Source organism: Balearica regulorum, chromosome 1 (genome assembly GCF_011004875.1).
Source record: "Balearica regulorum gibbericeps isolate bBalReg1 chromosome 1, bBalReg1.pri, whole genome shotgun sequence".
In the NCBI taxonomy this organism is placed as follows: Eukaryota; Metazoa; Chordata; class Aves; order Gruiformes; family Gruidae; genus Balearica; species Balearica regulorum.
Genome location: NC_046184.1, coordinates 56,834,259 through 56,854,556, shown reverse-complemented (window position 1 = coordinate 56,854,556; position 20,298 = coordinate 56,834,259). Strand labels below are relative to the sequence as shown.

At 43.9% G+C, this 20,298-nt stretch overlaps 1 protein-coding gene across 1 annotated transcript in view; it reads left to right on the top strand.

The window, feature by feature from the left end:
* The first annotated feature begins 2,856 nt into the window (after nt 1-2,856).
* CACNA1I (calcium voltage-gated channel subunit alpha1 I) overlaps nt 2,857-20,298 on the top strand; it is an 88,425-nt gene continuing 70,983 nt past the window's right edge. Inside the window, exons 1-2 of the mRNA XM_075752200.1 lie at nt 2,857-2,963; nt 3,959-4,092. Coding sequence (XP_075608315.1) covers nt 2,871-2,963; nt 3,959-4,092 — 227 coding nt within the window. The 5' untranslated portion in view covers nt 2,857-2,870. The remainder of the gene's footprint in view (nt 2,964-3,958; nt 4,093-20,298) is intronic.

Below are 20,298 nucleotides of genomic sequence, written 5' to 3'. Positions count from 1 at the left end.
TAGGTTTTGTGCTTTTGGTTCTCACCAGCTGCCCGAAGGCACCCTGCCACAGTCTGAGGGGGAGCACTGCCAGGGGAACGAGAAGAGCAAAGGGAGTGTTGGGCCGTCCTGACCGCCTGTGTGTTGCTGTTGCTGAAGCACAAGCACAAAAGTGTAGATCTGTATGAAATAAAGCCCTGACTTTGAGCCTCTTTCCTTGAATTCCCTGCGTTTGGCTTGCAGAGAGTACTTCCTGCATCTGGGTATCTCGTGTCATATTTTCTGGGTGTTTGCTGAAGAAAAACACCTGGCTTTGAAAACAATTTCTGCTTTTCATTTCTTAACATGTTGACTTCATCCAGGACTGTTCTAAGCACTGGCTCTGTCTGTACCTCTCCTGACTGCCTCATGCCCAGGGAGAAGGACTTTTGCAGCCGTTGGCCCAGCCCACACCAAAGCTCTTCTGGCCCCTGGAAGAGTGTCATTCAGCACTGATCCTCTGCCAGGGCTTCGTTGGCACTGCCTTTCCAGTAGCTGTCAAAGCACCTGCTGGAAAATGGAGAGGCTGAGAGTGCTGGGACTGCTCAGTCTGGGGAAGGGAAGGCTCAGGGCCATCATATCCACGTGTGTAAATATCTGATGTGGCAAGTAAAGGAGACAGACTGTCCAGTGATGCCTAGTGACAGGGCAAGAGGCAATGGGTACAGCCTGAATCATGGGATATCCCATTTAAACATAAGAAAACACTTTTTTTTTTTTTCACTGTGTAGATAGTCAAGCACTTGGAACAGGTTGCCCAGAGAGGTTCTGGTACCTCCACCCTTGGAGATATTCAAAACCCAACTGGATGCAACCCTGAGCAATCTGCTACTTTGAGCAGGGGCGTTGGATGAGATTAACCTCCAGAGGCCTCTTCCAACCTCAACCATTCTGTGGTTCTGTAATTCTGTGAAAGACAATGCCAAACAGATTTTGAAAAGTCCAGAAGAGCATTGCAGTCTTACCCAAAAAGCCTGTAGGAGCTAATGGAAACCTCTCCAATTGCTTTCCAGGGCTTTGGATCAGATCATTAAAGAAATGTGTAAGAGAAAGGTGGAAAGTTGAAGCTGTGTAGACTTCTGAGGGCAAACGCTTTATCTGTGCCCTTTTGGTGTACTCATCTCAGAAAAGGCCTCTGGTTTTGAAGCCTACATCGAGGGTGGGCTCCATGTGTGCTACTTTGTACAGCACTTGGGCTTAACTTAGTGAGGGATAGTGATAACACGTTCTTGAAATCACCTCACAGCATGATTGGCACAGTGTAGAGCTGGTGCCCTGCTCTTGTCTGATTTTGCAACTGAAGGTAGCTCACTGAAAACCAGGTGGGGGAGAAGAGAAAGAATTAATAATCTTCTAGATCAGATTGTGCAGGTTAGTCATGAATCACTGTCAGAGAATGAGCAGGGAAGAGTTGCTTAGAATGAACCATAGATGTTGAGTGTCTTTCAGAAGTGATCAGAGATACAGGCCACTGTTTTGGATTCAGTTCTGCGAGGACTGAAAATGGGTGCACTTAATGGGTTGTATTTTAAATGGATTAATTTCTTGGCTCAGTTATTTTAAATTAAAAAAAACCAAATCAAAAACCAAACACCACAGTTTTGTCTGAAAATGAAAACTGAGCAGATGATTGAGGTGTGTTAAAATACCCAAGAAGGATGGTTCTCCCAGAGGTTGGAGGTCCATTCTCATTAGATCTACATGACTGCTTTGCAATGTGAACACTGGAAAGATATCACAGAAACGGGCCCACATTTAGGGCTAAAATACTATAAATGAGTTCTTGGATAAGCGTGTATCAGGTCTAAAGACTCCTTTGGGAGGAGAGGGATGGTGAAGAGGAGGCAGGTAGAGGGTGTGGAGAGCACAGAGAAGGTCACACAAATACACCGGTTTTATCCTATTCTGTAATATATAAATGAAATGGCACTTGATGAAATTAAAAGGCAACAAATTAAAAATAAATAGGAGGAAACAATTTTTAATGTAAAGTATAATTAGCCAATATAGCTCACGGCTGCCAACTATTATCGAAGCGGATATTTTAGTAAGATTATCAACAAAGGATTCAAATGAATAAGCAAAGCATCTGCAGGGACACCAGTGTAGCTGAGAAAACAATTATAAGGGCTATCAATCCTTATGCTTTAGGGCATAAACAGATCACCAGCTGGGGTCAGAAACGCAATTTCCCCCCATGGTTACTGAATAACTTAATTAGGCACATTGTGGAGTTTTATCCAGCATGGGTCACTGCTGGAAGCAGAATAACAGATTAGATGGACCATTGACCTGTTCCAATATGGCAACTCTTTATTTCCAAGTTTCTCTTAGAAGGGAAGAAAGAAGGGATGTTGTACCCCCTTCCTAGAAGGGCAGTAATCACTAGGCTCACATAGAGATCCGGTTGTCCATTTTGATTTAGATCCCTAGATCATAGAGATCTCTGCTACATTTGAGTATAGGCCACCATGGAAAGTCTCTTCCATGTATTTGGATGATTCAGTACACCAACGAGGGAAAGGACTCAGCAAACCAACAGGAGAGGAGTGAGCGTGTGTTCGTATTTAACTGTGGCAATGATTTGACTTGTATAAATATCTTAGGCCTTTGTGCTACCTCCACTTTCCCCTATTCAGAAGAGTTTTGGCTTCATAAAGGAGCAGAGTAGTGAGGAACTGAGGGAGAAAAAAAAACAACCATAAGAATATAATAAATTAGCCTACTAGCAGTTGTTATTTCCTTTAATCTTCCTATTTTGTCACCCCAAGCCTAGAGCAAGCTTATTTCAGCTATGATGCTTTTACAGAAGTTTTCCTTGACTCTTTTCCACCTGGTTTGAGTGTGTCAGCATGATGGTGATTTTGTTAAACTGCGTTACCCTGGGGATGTACCAGCCATGCGAGGATATGGACTGCCTTTCTGACAGGTGTAAAATCTTGCAGGTAAGCAGATTTCCTTCTTGTTGTGATGGTGCCTCAGTCCAAGTCACAAATTTTCACGTGTGCTTTCCTTCAGCGTGTGGGCAACACCTTCTCAGACAGGTTGGCAAGAATGTCCCTGGCAGTAAGTTATCCTGTTGTAAAATGGCAAAAGCTTGCTTTGAGGAAGGAATTAGGGTGAGAGACATAATGAATGAAGTCTACTTGTGACCGTGCAATACAGAACAGTTGCTAACCTTCCTGATCCTGTGCGTAAGCAGGGGTTTCCTGACATACACAGCTACAAGATACATAGCTCAGAGGTAAGCTAGGGAGAAATAACTAGGGTCACAGCATCAAGGCAGGAGAGAATAGCAGCCCCCAATGCATTTGCTACTGTGAGGAGCAAGGGCACTACTGAGCCCGCAGGTAATGTGGCATTCAGGATGCCCAAAGGGAGAAGAAACAAGAGGTATGCCAAGAAGGGCCTATGAATGCACTAGGCATGCTTGCTGCTTCCCCAGAGAGAAGGTGACAACAAAGGTTGTCATCTCTAGCATTGCTGAGGCTGCAACATTCAGATATCTGCAGCCACCATCTGTGATTGGTATATACTGTCTAAGCTGTGGGTGAAGCTGCACTGTGTCCTCAGCTGAGCCATTTGCAGCGGAGTGATGAGGAATCCCTCCTGGGAGACCTTGGAAGGATGGTGTTTCCCTGACCAGGTTTGGACCTATTGGTGCTGAGCCAACACCTCCTTTCAAGTCCATGTAAGGAGTCTCTGAGTCTACATCAATTGCTTCACCCACAGGGTGGAAAAAAACCCCAACTATAAAAGCCCCTGGCTTACTTGAGTGACAGGAAGCTGTCAAGCCAGGGCTGCATGGAAGAAGCTTTTCCAGGCCTACCTCTAATTCATTTTCAGAAGTATTGAAATTTGTATTTATCTCACATTCTGCATTTTAAAGTCCAGGGCTGAGAATGCTTATCAAACGTGCTCTTGGGTTTCTGTTTGGCAGGTATTTGATGATTTCATTTTCATCTTCTTTGCCATGGAAATGGTCTTAAAGATGGTGGCCCTGGGGATCTTTGGCAAGAAGTGTTACCTTGGAGATACCTGGAACCGCCTGGATTTCTTCATTGTCATGGCTGGGTAGGTCGATAGTTCCTGGGTTTATTTGTTCTGTTTGCTAGAGTCTTGCACGGAAAAGAAATGATGTAACTGACGGGAAAGTTTCCACTCTGGTGCTACTCCAGTACATCTGCTGAACTGGAAGCAGATGTACTGGGGTTAGCAATCTATGGAAGACACAGCAGACAAGGCGGCTTAGCTCCCCAGCTGATGTGCAGCTATCTATCTTGCACAGCTTAGGTAGAGGGTGTTAATTTGTACCAGATGAAGAGCTAGCCCAGAAACATTTTTTCTTTGCTTTTAAAATGTCTGAGTGGAAGAGGTGTAACCTTTACCAGATCCAAACTAGCTTCTCTGTTTCCAGCAGCAGTGTTTCAAAGGTAGGAATGTCATTTTTGTTACTCTGGGATTTTTGTCCTTGTATTGCACTGGCCTCACAGTACTACTGGGACAAGTTGACATTTGAGTGTTTTAAACAACAAAGTTGCTATGGTGAAGCTCTAATTTCCCCTCCACTTGTATGAAGTGGAAAGCCCTACCAGGATTTGCCTATTGAATCACAGCAAAATGTCAGTCTCTGATACCAGTGGGCATGTGCTTCTTTTGGAATGTGTCCATTTTCAAAAATGTACTGGACATTTCCAGTTTAAAAAAAAAAAGTCAGAAATAAATATGTAATATTGCTTTCTCACAGTGAACAAATGAATGTTATTTCAGAGAGAAAGCACCACTTTCCTCTTCCTTCCAGCAAGGAATTACCCGCGTTTGCTGTCACCTGGAAGTGTGTGTATTACTGGCTGAGCCAGGAGTGAGTTCAAGCTCACTTTGCAGAGTTTTCCCCTGCGGTGCAGAGCAGCATTGTCTTTATATTTGCTTTTGACACAGTTCTTCTACAGCAAGACTTGAAAGTCATTCCCTCTGGAGTGGCGTATAATTGTTTGCTTCTGGGGGGAGCCAAGATTTTCAAACTCAGTTCAGCTGTAAAAGTTTGAAAGCTGATTCTTGGCCAGCTTGTGTACAAAGGGAGGACAGGCAGATGAAAGCTGTAGCTTTTTCTGAATTAATGCAACATGTGTGAGATAAGAAGACCTTTCTTCTGACTAAGCCTGCTGTGATTAGCATCTGATATAAAATGGCCCGGTGTGGGGACTGCGAGTTCATCAGGACAGGTTAAGTCAAAGCACCTGACACACAGTGGTGAGAAACGCTGGATCATGGTATGTTCTAGCCTGAGCTCCTGGTGGCAAAATTGCTGGTGATTGGATGCAGGGAAGGTGAGATGCCACCACACCAGCCTTTGAGGAGGAAAGGGAAGAACAGATGTGTTTGAAAGGGGAACCTTGGAGCCCACGGTGCTCCTCCATGTGGGTGACGTGCTTGCTATATGCTGGGAGGAAGGCTCTGCTCCAGGTGGGCACCGGATTGCCAGTGTATGGAGTAAAAGGCTTGGGAACTGGGGGGCTCGCTCTGCCTGGTGTCCCTGCAAGCATGGTTTGTGAACAGTGCTATCTGGAGAGCTGAAGAAATCAGTGAGGCAATGCTAAATGAACGAGGATGAGCTCAATCCCTTACTCCATGCAGGAAAGAAGAGAAATCCGTGCTACGTAGATGAGAAGGGAGTAAACCCCATTTACATGTTTCTCTCTGTCACCATTGCTGGCAGAAATTTGAGAAGAGAGAGAGAGTCTTTTGTGCATCTGATAGCAATACTAGGAAAAAAGCTCATATCTGAACTCCTTTCAATGCCAAGGAGACTTAGAATCAACTCCTTAGATATAAAATAATCAGTGTGGAGGATTTTTCATTTCAGGTCCAAAATGGAAAGAAATTTGTTTCCTGATTTCTATACAATTGTCCTCATGAGGTGTCAGGCTGAAATGATAGTAATCTCATTAGAATATCTGATCTCAAAAGACTTCTGCTAAAGAAAGATTTTTCCATTTAGTTCTATATAAACTAATGACTGTATAATGTATTTTGAGTTATAAAACCTTGTGGTTATTAATTCATTATTCTTTGAAATTCATTAAAATTGTCTGCACTGTTTAAATCAAATCCAAGGCTCAAACTTGCCCTTACACATAGACTGTACGTTTTTATTTAACCTCAAATTTAAGCCCCACGCTTTATCCTGATTGATCCCACACTTGGATCATGGCTTCAGCCTACTCTGGGTCCAGATGCTGCCTTAGCCTTCGGACTAAGAGAAGACATCCTGCATTAGGTCTTGCATGTTTTCTCCATGCCAGCGAGTTAGATCCTGATCAGAGGCTAATTGTTTTTCTCTAAGGGCTTTCTCCTTTTCATGGTCCTGAACTCTCTTTGCCTGCAAGGGAGGTCATAAATTTGGTTCTCAAGAAAACATCCGTGATGTTGGGAAGTAATGTACTGCCTAGAAGACATGCAGCTTCTCTAAATTTCAAGAATAAGGACTGTACTTCCCAGCCTCTTCTTTTCCATTTCCAAATAAACATCAACAAGGCAGCAAAGGTTGGAAGAATAAAGTAGCATGGAAATGCAAAGTGCAGGCAAGGGACCATTCTGTCGGGCGTTCCTGGGCAGCTGAGATACCTCCATCTGGCTAGCTGTGTGACAGCATGTTTTATGAAAGAGCATAATCATTATTTGCTGCTATCGTCCCAGACGGTGTTTTGGTTACATAAACCACGTATTCAGGCATTCATTTGTAGTTTTCTCCTCACTTCCTTGGAAAGCCAGAAGCTGTAGTCTTAGTTAGCTGAATTCCCTCATGTGCCCCTGCCCTGCTTGCCCCTGCTCCCCACGCAACCCAGCAGCTCAAGGAGGAAGACTCCATTGTCACTAAAAATGTTCAGTTTCCATGGCAATAGGAGCTGACATCACCAGAACTTTCTCCCCTCTTGCACACTCCCTCCCCCAACCACCTTCAACACGTTTTTTTTCAGAAAGGATTAGAAAAAAAATCAAAACCAAAACAACAGTCCTGAGTCAACACTCTCCTTCATTGCTCCCCTCGGAGCTCCTAAAACCAGCCAAAGTAATTTGAGTTGAAGAATGCCAATGTCTTAGTGTGCACAAGCAACCAGGGCTGCAAATTCAGCTTGCTGATGCTCCAGTTCCCAACTGCTCGCTGGTGACAGGAGGTTGCAGGTTCCCAGACGTTTCAAGCAGACTGTGCTTGTCACCAGCTTGTCCTGGTGGGAGTCCCTCTTCCCCTGCGTTTGTGATTACGTCTTGTCTGTCATCATTTGTTTCCCACAGCGATGGGTGTGTTTGGAGAGCTTGATCTGAGGCAACTTTAAAGGGCAGCTTCCGAAAGTGGAGCACCTACTAAGTTTTGAAAGTTGAGATAATGCGAACACTAATTGTGTTGGAAACACAGGCTAGTGTCTCTATGTGCATTAATTTAGGAGAAAAGTCACTTATTTCTGGGCTAGCACTCATTAGCTTTTTGAGCAAAAAAAGTGAGCAATTTCTCTTGCTGTGCTCTGTGAAGCAGTTGTGTTTACGTGTGGTTGGAGATGCTGCTGCTGTCCCTCTGAGAAGGGAGATGTCCCTTTGCATGACTCTGTCCTGAGGATCCCTGGTGCAAGGAGTGAATTCATGCAACCTACCTGGCCTCGGGGGCACTGATTCCACTGGGGGCGTGTTTGTTCTGCCTCTCTTGAGCCAAGGGCTGTAATTAGCGATCTGTGGCAGGGATTATGTCTGTCTCTGCCCTCTTCTGTGGCATCCCATGACATGTTCTGTTGTGCAATTTACTTGTGTAAATAGGTAGGTAGGTTAAGGGGGAGGGGGCTTCACTAGGTGGCCAGGGGGATGATTGTGATGACAGGTCTGTGCCCAGAGTATGTCCAAAACTTTTCCTTAATTACTTGCTGCTTGTAGTTTAATAGCTGAGCAGAGGCTGGTGTATCTTTCAGAGAATGCCCCATCTTTTGCCCCTCTCCATTATCACACTGGAGCTTGCCATGTAGATTTCCTAAGCTGTGGTCAAATCCCATCCTAACCTTGCCTTTGATGGAATGGCATGACTTTGTATGTTTTGGCATTTTAGGATGCATTTGCAGTGGTTTTTAACAGCTTTTAAAAGTGGTGGACATCAGAACAAGACACAGTACTCTCTGTAGTCATCTCTGTGCCTTCAGTGGTAATGCAGTCACTCTACTGCAGCCTGGAATTTCCCTGTTCCTACAGCCAAAGGTTGCAGTAGCCTGTCTAATCAATCACTGCATCTCCCTATCAATTCATTCAGATGCTTTCTCCATTGGCTCCAAGCTTGGTTGATTGGGGTTTTTTTTCCCTCTCTTGGTCTCCTGTTCTGAAGAGAGAAATTCCCTTCCTATTAGTAGGAATAGCCAACTTTGTTCCCAGATGTAGGCTGTTACATTTGTTCACGCTGGAATGCATATTATTTGCATTTCCAAAGCAGTTCATACTGTTCTATATCGCTGACTTGTCCTCTTCATTTTTTTTCTCCTGTTCTCCCAAAATTGTGCTTCAACTGCAAAATCCATCATTCATTTATTTTTTTTTTTTTAATTTTCTGCCAGTTTGTGATAAATAAATAAAGAACAGAGCGGCAAGAATTGTGCATTACAGAAGTACATCTGCTCACAAATGAGTCCCCATTTACTGTTGCATATGAGGTTTATTACTTAGCCAGTTTTTCTCCAGCTAATGTATGTCATGATGATTTCATATCATTCCAGCCATATCAACATAATTACTTGTGTGAACCAGACTTGTAATCTCATAAGAAATTATAGCACATTAGTTTGATGATGTCTATTTTTCCTTAAACCTGTGTTGATTATGGTTAATTTTATTATCCACCTTTAATCTGTAATCTATCAAAGCTGCATATTGGCGATTTCATTACTGTACTGTGATCAGCATCAGTCCAGTCATCCTACTGAGATCACTGTTTTTCTAAAATACTGGCACAATATCAGAATTTCTCTGACCCTTGGATGCTTTCCCAGTTTTCTGAGACTAATCAAAAATCATCAGTACTGGTCCAAATCTTTTCTGGCCATCTCTTTTAAAACTCTTGGATATAAATTGTCCAGACTTGCTTATCTTAGAATATCCCTATTTTGATAGGCACAGCCTGAAATACTTGATCACAGCTGGAGCTGAAACTAGCTCATTATCATCTGTGGTACACATACATCATCTGACCTTCCCCACAGAACTTTTTTTTAATTGACGTTTTCTGCCTTTTTGCACTGTTCGTGATGATTCTGTTTTCTTGTTCCAGTGATTAACTTGTACCATTTTATGTGCTCGTTCAATTCTCTTACAAATTTTCTGCAATTTCCATCTCCTAATTTATATTCATTGGTATCAACTTCCCCTCTCTTGCTTTTACATTGTTGCTTTTGCTTTCACTTACGTTGTACTATCTTTTTAGCCTGTTCAGCTTGCTTGTCTCTATTGAAGCTTCTTGGATACCTGATAAATATTCCTAAACACCACTTGATTGTCATCCACGGTTCATGAATTAAAGCTTTTATTCTGATTGGTTTGATGCATGGCTCTGTGTGTGTTCAACTTCATGAATATGGCCTCCTAATCCACCAAGTGTATCTAGTACTGTTCATGACCTTTCTTGTTTTGTACATAACACATGTAATCAAGTAGTCCTAGCTTTAAGTTCTATGATTAAAAAAAAAGAAAAAGCACTTTATAGACAGTCTCTGTAGCTTCTATCCTTAAATGCGATTTTCTTTGAGTTGTAAAGCACATCACTGTAAATGCTGGAAAATTGCAAGGACATCAGGTCTCCCCAACACATGTTGCCTGAATTCAACTCTTGCAGATAGATAATTGTATGAATTACAGACCAATACCAAGAGAGCTAGTCAACTTGTTTTCTAGTGTGAACTGGACATACCTAATCACATTCATAGGATAATTTGTGTTGGAAAGGACCTGATGAGGTCTCCAGTCCAACCTTCTTGTTCAAAGGAGGGTCAACAACAAACTCAAAGTTGCTCAGAGTTGTCTAGTCAAGTCTCGTAAAACAACAGCAGACAGAGACTGCACCACCTGTCTGGGCCCCAGCCCCATGGCTGATTTCTCTCTAACAAGCCTGAATCTCCCTTCCCTGCTTGGATTTATGTCCATTCTGTCTTGTTCTCCTGCCACACACCGCCATGAGGAGCCTGGCTTCATCTCCTTACTGACCTCCTCGTGGGTACCAAGGAGTTGCTGTTAGGTCCCTCCAAAATCATCTCCTCTCCAGGTTGAAGAAGCCCCCATCCCTCAACCTCTCTTCACAGGGCAAGTGCTCCAGCTCCTGAGCATCCTGGTGACCCTCCACTGAGCTTGCTGCAGTTTACCAATATCTTTCTTGTATCGGAGGACCCAAAACTGAATGTACTATTCTAGATGTGATCTACCAAGTGCAAAGCAAAGGGGATAATCCCTTCCCTTGTCTACTGGCTGCACTACAGTTGATGCAGCTTGGTATACCATCAGCCTTCCTCACGTGGACCAAGTGTTGCCTGCTGTCTCCCGGGACCCACAGGTCCTTTTCAGCAGAGCCACTACGCATCAGTCCTTAGGCAGAGTGTCGGTCCAGCACAGGTGCAGGACCTTGCATTTGTCTGTTGAATTTCATGTCAGCCCATTTCTCTAGCCAGGAGGAATTCTACTTTATGTGGCAGAAAATTAATCCATAAGTATTCATTTCCAAATTGTCAGTGATTCCATACTAGAAAATGCCATTTTTGACAGAGTGTGCTACTGCCCCTCCCTTTCTGTCCACTTGAGCCTCTCTAGCTAGGTTAAAATCGTTGATTTTAATATTCCTTTCATGCAGATCTTCCCACCAGGCTTTCTTAATGCCATTTAGGCTGTTTATGCTCATAAAATGAACAATTCCTATTCTCTTTATTACTCAGGCCCCTGGCACTGGTGTATAGATGATATCGTTTTTCTCCTCTTTACATCTTTAAGTGCCTTGATTAGTTTTGTTCTTGACATGGAGGCTCTGTAAGAATTAACTTTTTTCCTAATTTCATCACTTTCCCCTTTGGTCTTTCATTTAACAATCTCTTGACTGGTCTGTGTCTCAGTTCCCTAAAAATTAATTCTTCTTCTAATGAAATACTGGTTAATATTTCTGCTTCTCCAGGGGTAGCCCAGTGCTCTGCAAGTCTCCTACCCTATGTGGCTGGCCAAGCCAGCAGTTTGTTACCAGATTCCTCCATCATCTCCTTTGCCTGTTGGCCAGGATGGGCCAACAAGGAGCTCAGCTGAATATTTCTTGTCCATCATCTTCAGAAATTGTCTATAACCTGTGGCATATCATGATAAGAAAAACAGTTTCAAAAATGCATCATCGTGGGTAAATATTGTCTGGGAAGTTTTAAAACCTTCCTAAGTTTGCCTTTTTTTAAAACCTCGTTTCACTTATTATATGGTAGCATAGCTGTCCTGATATCTTCATTTGTTTTCCAAAGCATTCTTTTGTTTCTGAGTAGTTATGCAGCCTTTGGAGAGGGCTTTCTGGCATCTCTGTGCAGCTGGAGATCTCAGGCATGGCTGACAGCCCCATAGATCGAGCAGAACGTTTCTTCTTGCTCCTTGAGCTTTTTGGCTAGCTGCTTCTTGAGGAGTGCTTTATGCAGTTTCCACACTGGCAGCCCAGAAAGTATTGTCCTCTATTAACTGAGATGATTATTATTATTTGTACCTTCTCGCTCTGATAGTTATCTACTGTCCTTGATTTCTGCTTCCCCTAATTCTTTAGATATTGCATCCTTTCTTCCATAAACCTGCAGTGATGCTGCTTCCCGAATCCATCCGTCCAAGCTCTTTTCTAACCTGTGCAGCGTCAGTGCGTGTACTTCTGAACACCAACTCTGTCCTTACCAGGAAGGCACCTGTTTACACTTACGTCCCCAAGTTCATCCCTCTGTATTTGAGCCTGGGAAAGGGGGCTGGCAGCTCTCTGAAGGATAAGTACCAGCCACCCCCTAAGCCCCAAATGCCCACCTGTTCCCAGGAAACAAAATTGGCACCGCGCGTTGCCTTTCCATGCTGGGAAGATGCCGCTTAGCTTGAAACGCACTGGTTGGCCTTAATCTCACAAGATGGGGAAGTGCGTTGCCAATCTTCTGCTTTCTCTTTGCTTTTAATTAACTATGGTCCTTCAGGGACCTGGCCGGAATTTGCATAGTTATGACTTCAAAATCTCAGACAATTAAATACTTATTAGCAGCAGTGTAAACATCAGAATGCTCAGAAAATCCTAGTTAGCTAATCTTCGATGTCAAATAAAAGTTTCTATAAAACTATGGCAAGTTAAAGAAAACTGTAATAAATGCAGCAATTAGGTGTTTCAAGCAGTGATCAGATAAAGATGGAAACCAGCAAGCAGCAGGCTAAATAGCATCTTAACCAAAGGCAGAAATATCAGAAGCACAGCCCTCCCCCCCAACATGCACTCACTTTTTTCTCTTTAATGATACTAATTATTTCATTTGCTTTCTCCTAGTAAAACTATCCATAGATGTGCAGCATATTGAAATGAAAGCAGTCATCAAAATGAAATGAATCACACCAAAGAAGAATCAAAACAAGGAGGGAGTGGTACCCTGCATGTGTTATGTGTAGTTCTCAATTATTGCCTCTGATTTTTTTGCCTTCCTAAAAGCTAATTCCCTACCATGTGAATCTTTAGCTTTATTTAAAAAAAAAAAAAAAAAACACCCAAAAAACCCCAACCCACAAAATAACAACTCCAGCAGGCTTGCAGGACCAAAATGCAGACTTTTTTTTTTTTTTTTTTTTTTTTGTCTAAGCACTGAAATACTGAGCTTGGTGCCTGTGTTCAGACTCCTGCTTTTCAAAAGTGAGGCCCCGTCGCTCATCTTCAGTCATCTGAGCTTGGCAAGTCCCTCTGGCTTTCTTATCACAGTGTGAAAACCTGCTTATGTCTTTTCATATCATGTCTCCAAAACTATTAAGAAACTCTGACATTTTCTCTTAGTACACAGTTTGGAGAGAAATCTGAGTGTTCAGGGGTGTGAAATAATCACATTCCAGGCAGCAAGGGACCAGTTTCACAGGCTCTGGAAGCTTTCAGCAGCTTTTTCTTCCAGAACAATTAAAAAAATTAAAAAAACCACCCCAAAACAAATAAGCAAAACCCCAAAACCAAAACCCCAAGTATTTTGTACTGAAGGGGGGGACAGTTGCAAGTTATTTTTTTGGGAATACTAAGCATGGTAGCTCAGGAGCTGACTGTGTAATTAGTAATTGATCTATCACTCCCTGAAGTAATGTCTTATTTCTTACTAACAAAATTATAGCCTCTTTATTTTTTTTAATAAAGGGGGGTAAAAAGGATGTAAATCTTGCAGTCCTTGTTTCACTAGCAAGGGTGTGGGTTTTTCTCTTTTATCTTTCAGCTTTTATGTCAGCAGAGAGTTGCCTTTTTGCAGCGTGATGAGCTCTGACTTTTAAGAGAGATAAGCAGGACTACTTAGCTAAGTACACTGTGGTTGGCAGACCAATTTAGAGGCCTACTGTGTAATATCTGTCCCCATCCCATATGATGTTATTCTATCTTTCTACGGTAGGTGTTGAAAGGAGTTTGACTCATCTATTTAGGGTGCATTTTTGAAGTCTGGCCCCGGAGGCACCAAACTGTGCAAAATGTGTGCAAATGCCTGCACGGCTTGCTCTTCAAATATATATATCAAGTGAGCTGATAGCCAGCTGCCCAGCAGTGTCTCCTGCACCACGGAGCCACCTACGTCCATACAGCAAAAGATCAGGTCCAAATAGCCCATCAGTTGGGAGCCAGAGCATCCATGAAGACAATGTTTCTAAGGAGGAGTCCATAGGTGGCTGCAGCCCTGATGTGACCTGGGGGCTGCATGTTCTTAGCACCCCCCATGCGGGATGGTGCCCCGTGCTGTCTGAAGCCTCTGCCTGTTCCCGATGTACCGGTAAAGGTTGTGCCTTCTCACGGCTGTGAGCAAGTGAAGGAAATAATGGCATGGGTCACAACACAACTTTCTTAGCAGGGAGAAGGGGACACCTAGACAGAGTTTTTAATTTCTGCCATAGCCCCCGGGACTTCTGGGGGCAAGTAAGGATGTGGCTCCAGCTATAGAGCAAAAGGGCTAGCATGGTGCAGAAATCTTAAAAAATAGGTCCCTCCCGAGAGCCCTGGGGCTAGCAAGTAGCCTGTTTGCATGTGCTGTGTGTTTCTTCTCTCCACTGGTATGTGTGTGTCCTGTAGCTGCAGACTTGGGGTGGAAGCAGTAGCTCTCCTCTCTTGCCCAGCATCTGGGCAAGCCTTGTCAAAATCTCCTGGCTCCTCTTCCGACGTCTCCAGAAGGGTTTGTGAGAGATTGGATTAATTCCTTACTGGTGCCTGCCTGCTTACAGCTCTCTTGTGTACAAGCTAGGGCACATCCAGCCTTAGCAAGGGCTGACGGGAGCTGTCTTGAATGCCGCATGTGCCCCACGCTCTACCTTTTCAGGTGTTTGCTCTTCCTCCTGCCTCCTTGCTGTTGCTCCAACGCTGATGATCCCCACTATCCAGGCGGTTGTGACCACCAGTTAAATGGATTTTGCTGCCTACCCTCCTTTTCTTGCACACTGCAGATTCAGCTAATACAGCCCTGGGGGAGCCTGGCCAGTCCCGTTCTCTGCGTCCCCTGCCTACTGCTACATCTCTGGCCACAGAGGGCCAGGAATGGGTGGATCTAGCGATGCATGTGCTTTTTAATTTCCTTTCATCAGAACAGCTCATTAATATAAGAGGGGAGATACAGGACTATTGGAGTACACTGTCCAGGGAGAGGACTGGCTTTACTCCTCCTTTGCGTTGTAGCCACAGTCTTTGAGGCCAGAGCAGAGGCGGTGAGACCTTCCTCTCATCCTGATGTGTACTATAGAGGTAGGAAGATTTAGGGGTAAACCAGTTTACCACCACCACCCCACAAACTGCAGGTGGGAGACTTGAGCTGTGGGATGGCTCACATATCAGGGGAGTGGCCACCTTGGTTAATGGAGGGACGTCAGCTCCAGCTCTGATATCTGAATTAAAAATTCAGACAGGGAAAACTGGCAGACTTAATCTTATATTTTCCCTATGACTCCTATGTTTGGGATCTTCAAAGTGGTAGAAATTTCAGTTTGTGGAATTTGATAACCAAATCAAGGAACCAAGGACAGAAAGACATATTCTTGTATACAGAAGACGTTGGTTAAATCATATTTGGTCATGGTATAGGTACACATCAGGCTTAGACCCCTGACACTGCTGAGAAGCTGAAGGAATTTGGAGCAGAGAGAGACTTGGTAACCTCAGGTGCTCATAGATGCAAAGACTGAATGTAAGTCCACAGGCAGAAAAGGCTTCACTTTGCACAGACACTCATAGCAAGCCTGAAATTACAGCCATGAAGTTTCTGGCTTCAGTGCCAACCCCAAATTTATTTGACAAAGAAATATGAATTGATTAGACTGCAGTTAATTAGATTTCAATTGAAAACCCCTATCAGAGAAGGGGAATTAGGCAGCTTTTGAATTTGACAAAAAACATATTGGCTTTGTGTCATAAGAAAAATACTGCCTCGGTATTTTTCATGAATGCTTCCAGAACATATTTTAAATATTATTTCTTGGCTGCTAATTTTCAGCAAATAGAAGTTCAGGAGCTAAGATTAGGAAAGTTAATAAGTATTTAATAAAGGTATAAGGAGATGTAAATATGAAGAGGTAAATAGCGATGTTTGAACTGTTTTAATCATGGATTTCATTGAATGTAATTGCAAGGAAGCTGCTAGCCAAGCACTGCATTGAGTACATTATCTTGGGTTACACATACAGCAAGATAAGGTCTGAATTTTCTGGACTCCTTACATGGTTTTCATATTCTCAATATGTCAATTTTAAATAGTCTTAGTTTTTATTCCTCTACCCTGCTGGTCAGTCTGCTCTCCCATGCCTAGCACAGAGCCATGCTGGCCGTGCGTTTGTGCTGTTGGGCAATGAGCATCACTCTTCTCTTCTGAGTTTCGTTGCTGCTGGAGAATGCTGACAGATCCAAGCCCACTCTTGAGCTCATGGGCGCAGAAGAGCAAAAGAAGTGCCGAGCAATAGCTGATTGAAGTTATTCTGCTGCTGTTGAGACCTCATGAGCCGTGAAGGTTTGCAATGCTGGTGGTTTGTGTGCCTCCTTGTCCCCATGTGCTTGCTGTCCGCTCCAGTGGCTTGGCATGGGATGGAGGTACATCAGACTGGGCACTTTCTGGACAGGGTCAATATGCTAACAAATTGCTCACTTGTTCCCCATGCTAGCTTGGTCTTATCTCTGTTAAAGTCAAGGTCTCTTGTGTGTTCAGCTGAGCAGACTTACCTGGGCATAGGCTAATGTTCATCAGCAAGGCAAAGACTAAGTCAGAGGAGGAAGCAGGAAGACAGTCAGTAGGAAAAGGGATAAAAGGAATAAAGAGGAAGGTGGAAGAAGAGAGAAAGGATTGGGAAGGGAATAGAAGGATATGAAGCAAAGTGGAAAAAGATGAAGGGAAAGGCAAGGGGCTAACAGAAAAACTGGAAGTTAAGGAGGAAGATTAAAATGAGAGGTGGACATGTTGCAGGTGGGCGTGAGTCAGGGGGATGTAAAGAGAGAGAGGAGGGGGTAGGGAGGCAGTGGGGTACTTTGAGACTGGGGAGGGAGGCAGAGCTCAAGCAGAGAGGCTTTCCATGCCAGGCATCCCCCCTGCTTCTGCAGGATGAACACCATGCATGCCGATGCCCCTGTCCCATTCTCCACCCTGTCAGCATTCCCACCGTGCATCAACCTTGAGCTGTAGGGCATGGGGACAGCGCATGTGTCAATCCCCTCTCCTTCCAGAAGAATTTCATGTGGAAAGTTTTGAAGAAGAAAATCTCTAGTGAGGGAAGAAGAATTACTGTATAAATTCAATTATCTTGACAGCTCAGTGCTCAAATTCCATCACAGATCAGGAGTTTCTCTCTGATTTAGCATAGTTCCAGCTTCTTAACCTGCCCCTGCACTTGCCCACCCACGCCAGAGGCCACAAAATACTTTAGCAGTGCCAGAAGTGAGCTGCTGTTTTCCTCAGGAGAGACGTGCCCTCCCCTCCTGCCCCATCACAACAGGGGGAAAGGACAGCTCACAACCAGTACAGGCTTTTTTCCACTTCGTAGGTTTTGTCTGACTGTCCCTGGACCTTAAAAAACCTAAGGTTTTTACAAATGATGTGCTTAAAGCAGCTAAGAAAGAGGGGAGAACTAGATGAAGGGTAGTCAGGCTGTGGGGGCTACCCTTGCTCACGGCACAGAACAAGGATAAGGAGCATGGAAAACTCCTGGAGTTTAATAGGGAGGCAACCATTTTATACTAGCTTTAACGTTTCCCTGCTCTTGGTTTATCAATATCCAGCAAACACGCGGTTCCTGGGTTGCTGGTGCGATAAGGATTCATGCACTGAAGATCGGGTGCCTACCTGAGAGTCCAAGTAAGCACCGTGCACCTAATCCACCATCACAAGATCTTGAGACACAGACACAGGAAAACGTGAACCTCCTGACATAAATCTGCTGCCGGTTTCTGGCTGATCGATCACTTTTTTGTGATGTGCCCTTTTGACTCTCTGTCAACCTGTCACCGCTTCCACATGTGGCAATAGGAGATCAGGTACAGCCCAAACCTAGAGGGGTTATGTGTATAGGGTTTCTAGGCAGAGGGGAGCAGGGCTGGCTGGATGAAAGATAAGAGCAAAAACAGCTGGGCTGGCAATCTCTGAAATGCTGCAAATGCCCAGAGACTCTAGCAGAGTTGTTTAGAGATCACGTTTTATTAGAGAAGAGAGTTGACATTTGGATTCATTGGTTTTACCTACACAGAAAATGTGGTGGGTTTTTTTTTTTTTTAATTAGTGGAGTTTCATTTCACCCTGGTCACCTGCAGTCCATCATGGTATGGACACGTTACTCTTGTGCAAAGAGAAACGTGAACATAAGCTGATGCTAAACCCATCGCTAGGAACGAAAAGGCGAGAACAAGCAAATTGCAAAATTGCACTGGAATTGTGTTGGAGTTGTTTTGGATATGATTTATGTGACTACAATAGGCATAACTCATCCGCAGGGATTTAAGCATCCTGGATGTGTCTCTGTTATTGTAGCCAAGACCAGGAGGCCTCAGGAAGAACTGTGGGCAGAAGGGATCTGTTAAGTGAGCCAAAGCCCTGGGGCCTGCTAGGGCTGAGCTTGTTTTTGTTAGAAGTTGCTTTCTGAAAAATTTAAGTTGCCCTTCTCTGATCCATCCTTGGGAACAGCCTGCTGTTTTCATTGGTATTGTTCAGTGCTTTTTTTCCTAGCTAAACTGGAACGTAATCACTGCAAATCTGCAGCCGCTGAGGGCTGCAGAAGGCTGGCTCATTGGATGTAGGAACTGTAGAGTTGCAGCTAGGGTAGCATTTGTCTTGCTCCGAAAGGACCCATGCTTGCTGCTTTGATGACTATTACTTTTCCAGTGAGGTGTGGACTGTGCTATACAAGTGGAAAGCTGATTCTAATGAGGAGAGGGCAGCAATGTGTACCTGGTTAAGGTGACCCCCCACTGAATGCCGGCAACGTGGCTGTAGCCACAAGAGCACAAAACTCGAATGGTTTGTAAATGGAGATTCTATTTTTAAGTTAATTTTGTGTGGCTAAGTCTGAGAAAAGATGTCACCTCTGCCTACTGATTTAATCTCAGCCCTAGCTCCGTGCTGTTCTGTGCTGAGTTTCTGTGAGGGTCGTGGTGTTCTTCTGGACTTCTCGTTTGGTTGCTTGCTGTTCAGAAAAGACCACTTTTTGAAATTAGATGTATTTTGGGGATATTTGCTTATTTGGCATCTGATTGAGTGTGTTTCAGGTTGTTCTGCTACTGCTCAAAAATAATTTTTTTCCCTTCAGACCTCAACTCAGTGCTCTAGGGCATGTATTTTTGTAGGAGAGGAAAAGATATTCTGTGAGACTTCACCAAGCTTGGAGACATTTTTGTTTCTGTGCATATACGTACCTCTTATAACAAACTGCAGCGCAGAGACTCCTTCAGTCACGAGGCTGCCTCTGTGTCGGGTCTCTGTGCTGTGAGGAGATGTTAGCCCACGTCCTGGGAGCAGTACAGCCGCGTCTATACTGTGCTTTGCCTGTAATCATAGTTTCAAAGTTTCAGCAGGTTTGTCCAATTCTGGAGAGACAACGCACTGAGGAGGCTATCTTACTTTATGCTTTTGGAGCAAGGCTGATCAGTGTTTACTCAAATCTCTTTGCACCATGCAGTTACATCCTTTGCATGATGCCCTGTGTCTGTGTGTTTCTATCAGTGTGTGGTTTTCCTCCTTTATACACAATTCCTAATTTCATCTGACTGGATACCAAGATTTTGTCTATCACTAATACTTTCTGTAGGCTATCTAAGCTTGGTTTGGGGTCAGGTTTTTTTAGGTTGCATTATTCGGGGACGTGAATATCTTGATTATCTGCATGAAATCCTTCCTCTCTCCTTCTGCACTCAGTGTATGTGAAACTGACAGCTCTAGGGAGGTAAATGAATGCCACTGCATTTCAGAGGAAGAATTATTTCATGCAATTACCCTAAAAGTGCATGAGAGAACAGAGTGAAAGGAACGAGGGAGAGAAAGAAAGAGAGCATGAGAGAGAATAATCACAACACTTCGACAGGTTTACCCCATTGTGTTTGAAAATCTATCACTCTGGCAAGTCCCTTTTGTGAAAGGTGTAGACAGATAACTAGACATTTGCTCTTCAAGGTCCTTTTGAGTGAAGAGGGCGATCAATGGAAGGATCAGTCTGTTTCACCCAAGTCCTCTCCCTGATGTTTCTTACGGACTGGCTGTACCCCATTTCCCTCTCAACATCTCACTTAAGCTCTGTGATTCACTGCTCAGTGGTTCCTGGGGAGGGGGATTTGGGTGCGCATTAAGCTACCGAACTATTCACTTGCGCATCTTTCTATATAAATTGTGATGGTTTGGGTTTGAGAAGGGGTGCAGCAACAAAAGTCTGTGCCCGCTGTTCCCTTCCCCCTCTCTTGAGTATGTTGGAAGGCCGAGGAAAAGGGAGCTTTTTGAAGCTTTGTTATTCACATCTGAGCAGAGATTCAGGAGAAGCAGTTCATGTCCTGAACTGCTGTTCCACCTGCCAAATATGTCACTCTCTTGATCCCCTCTGCACATC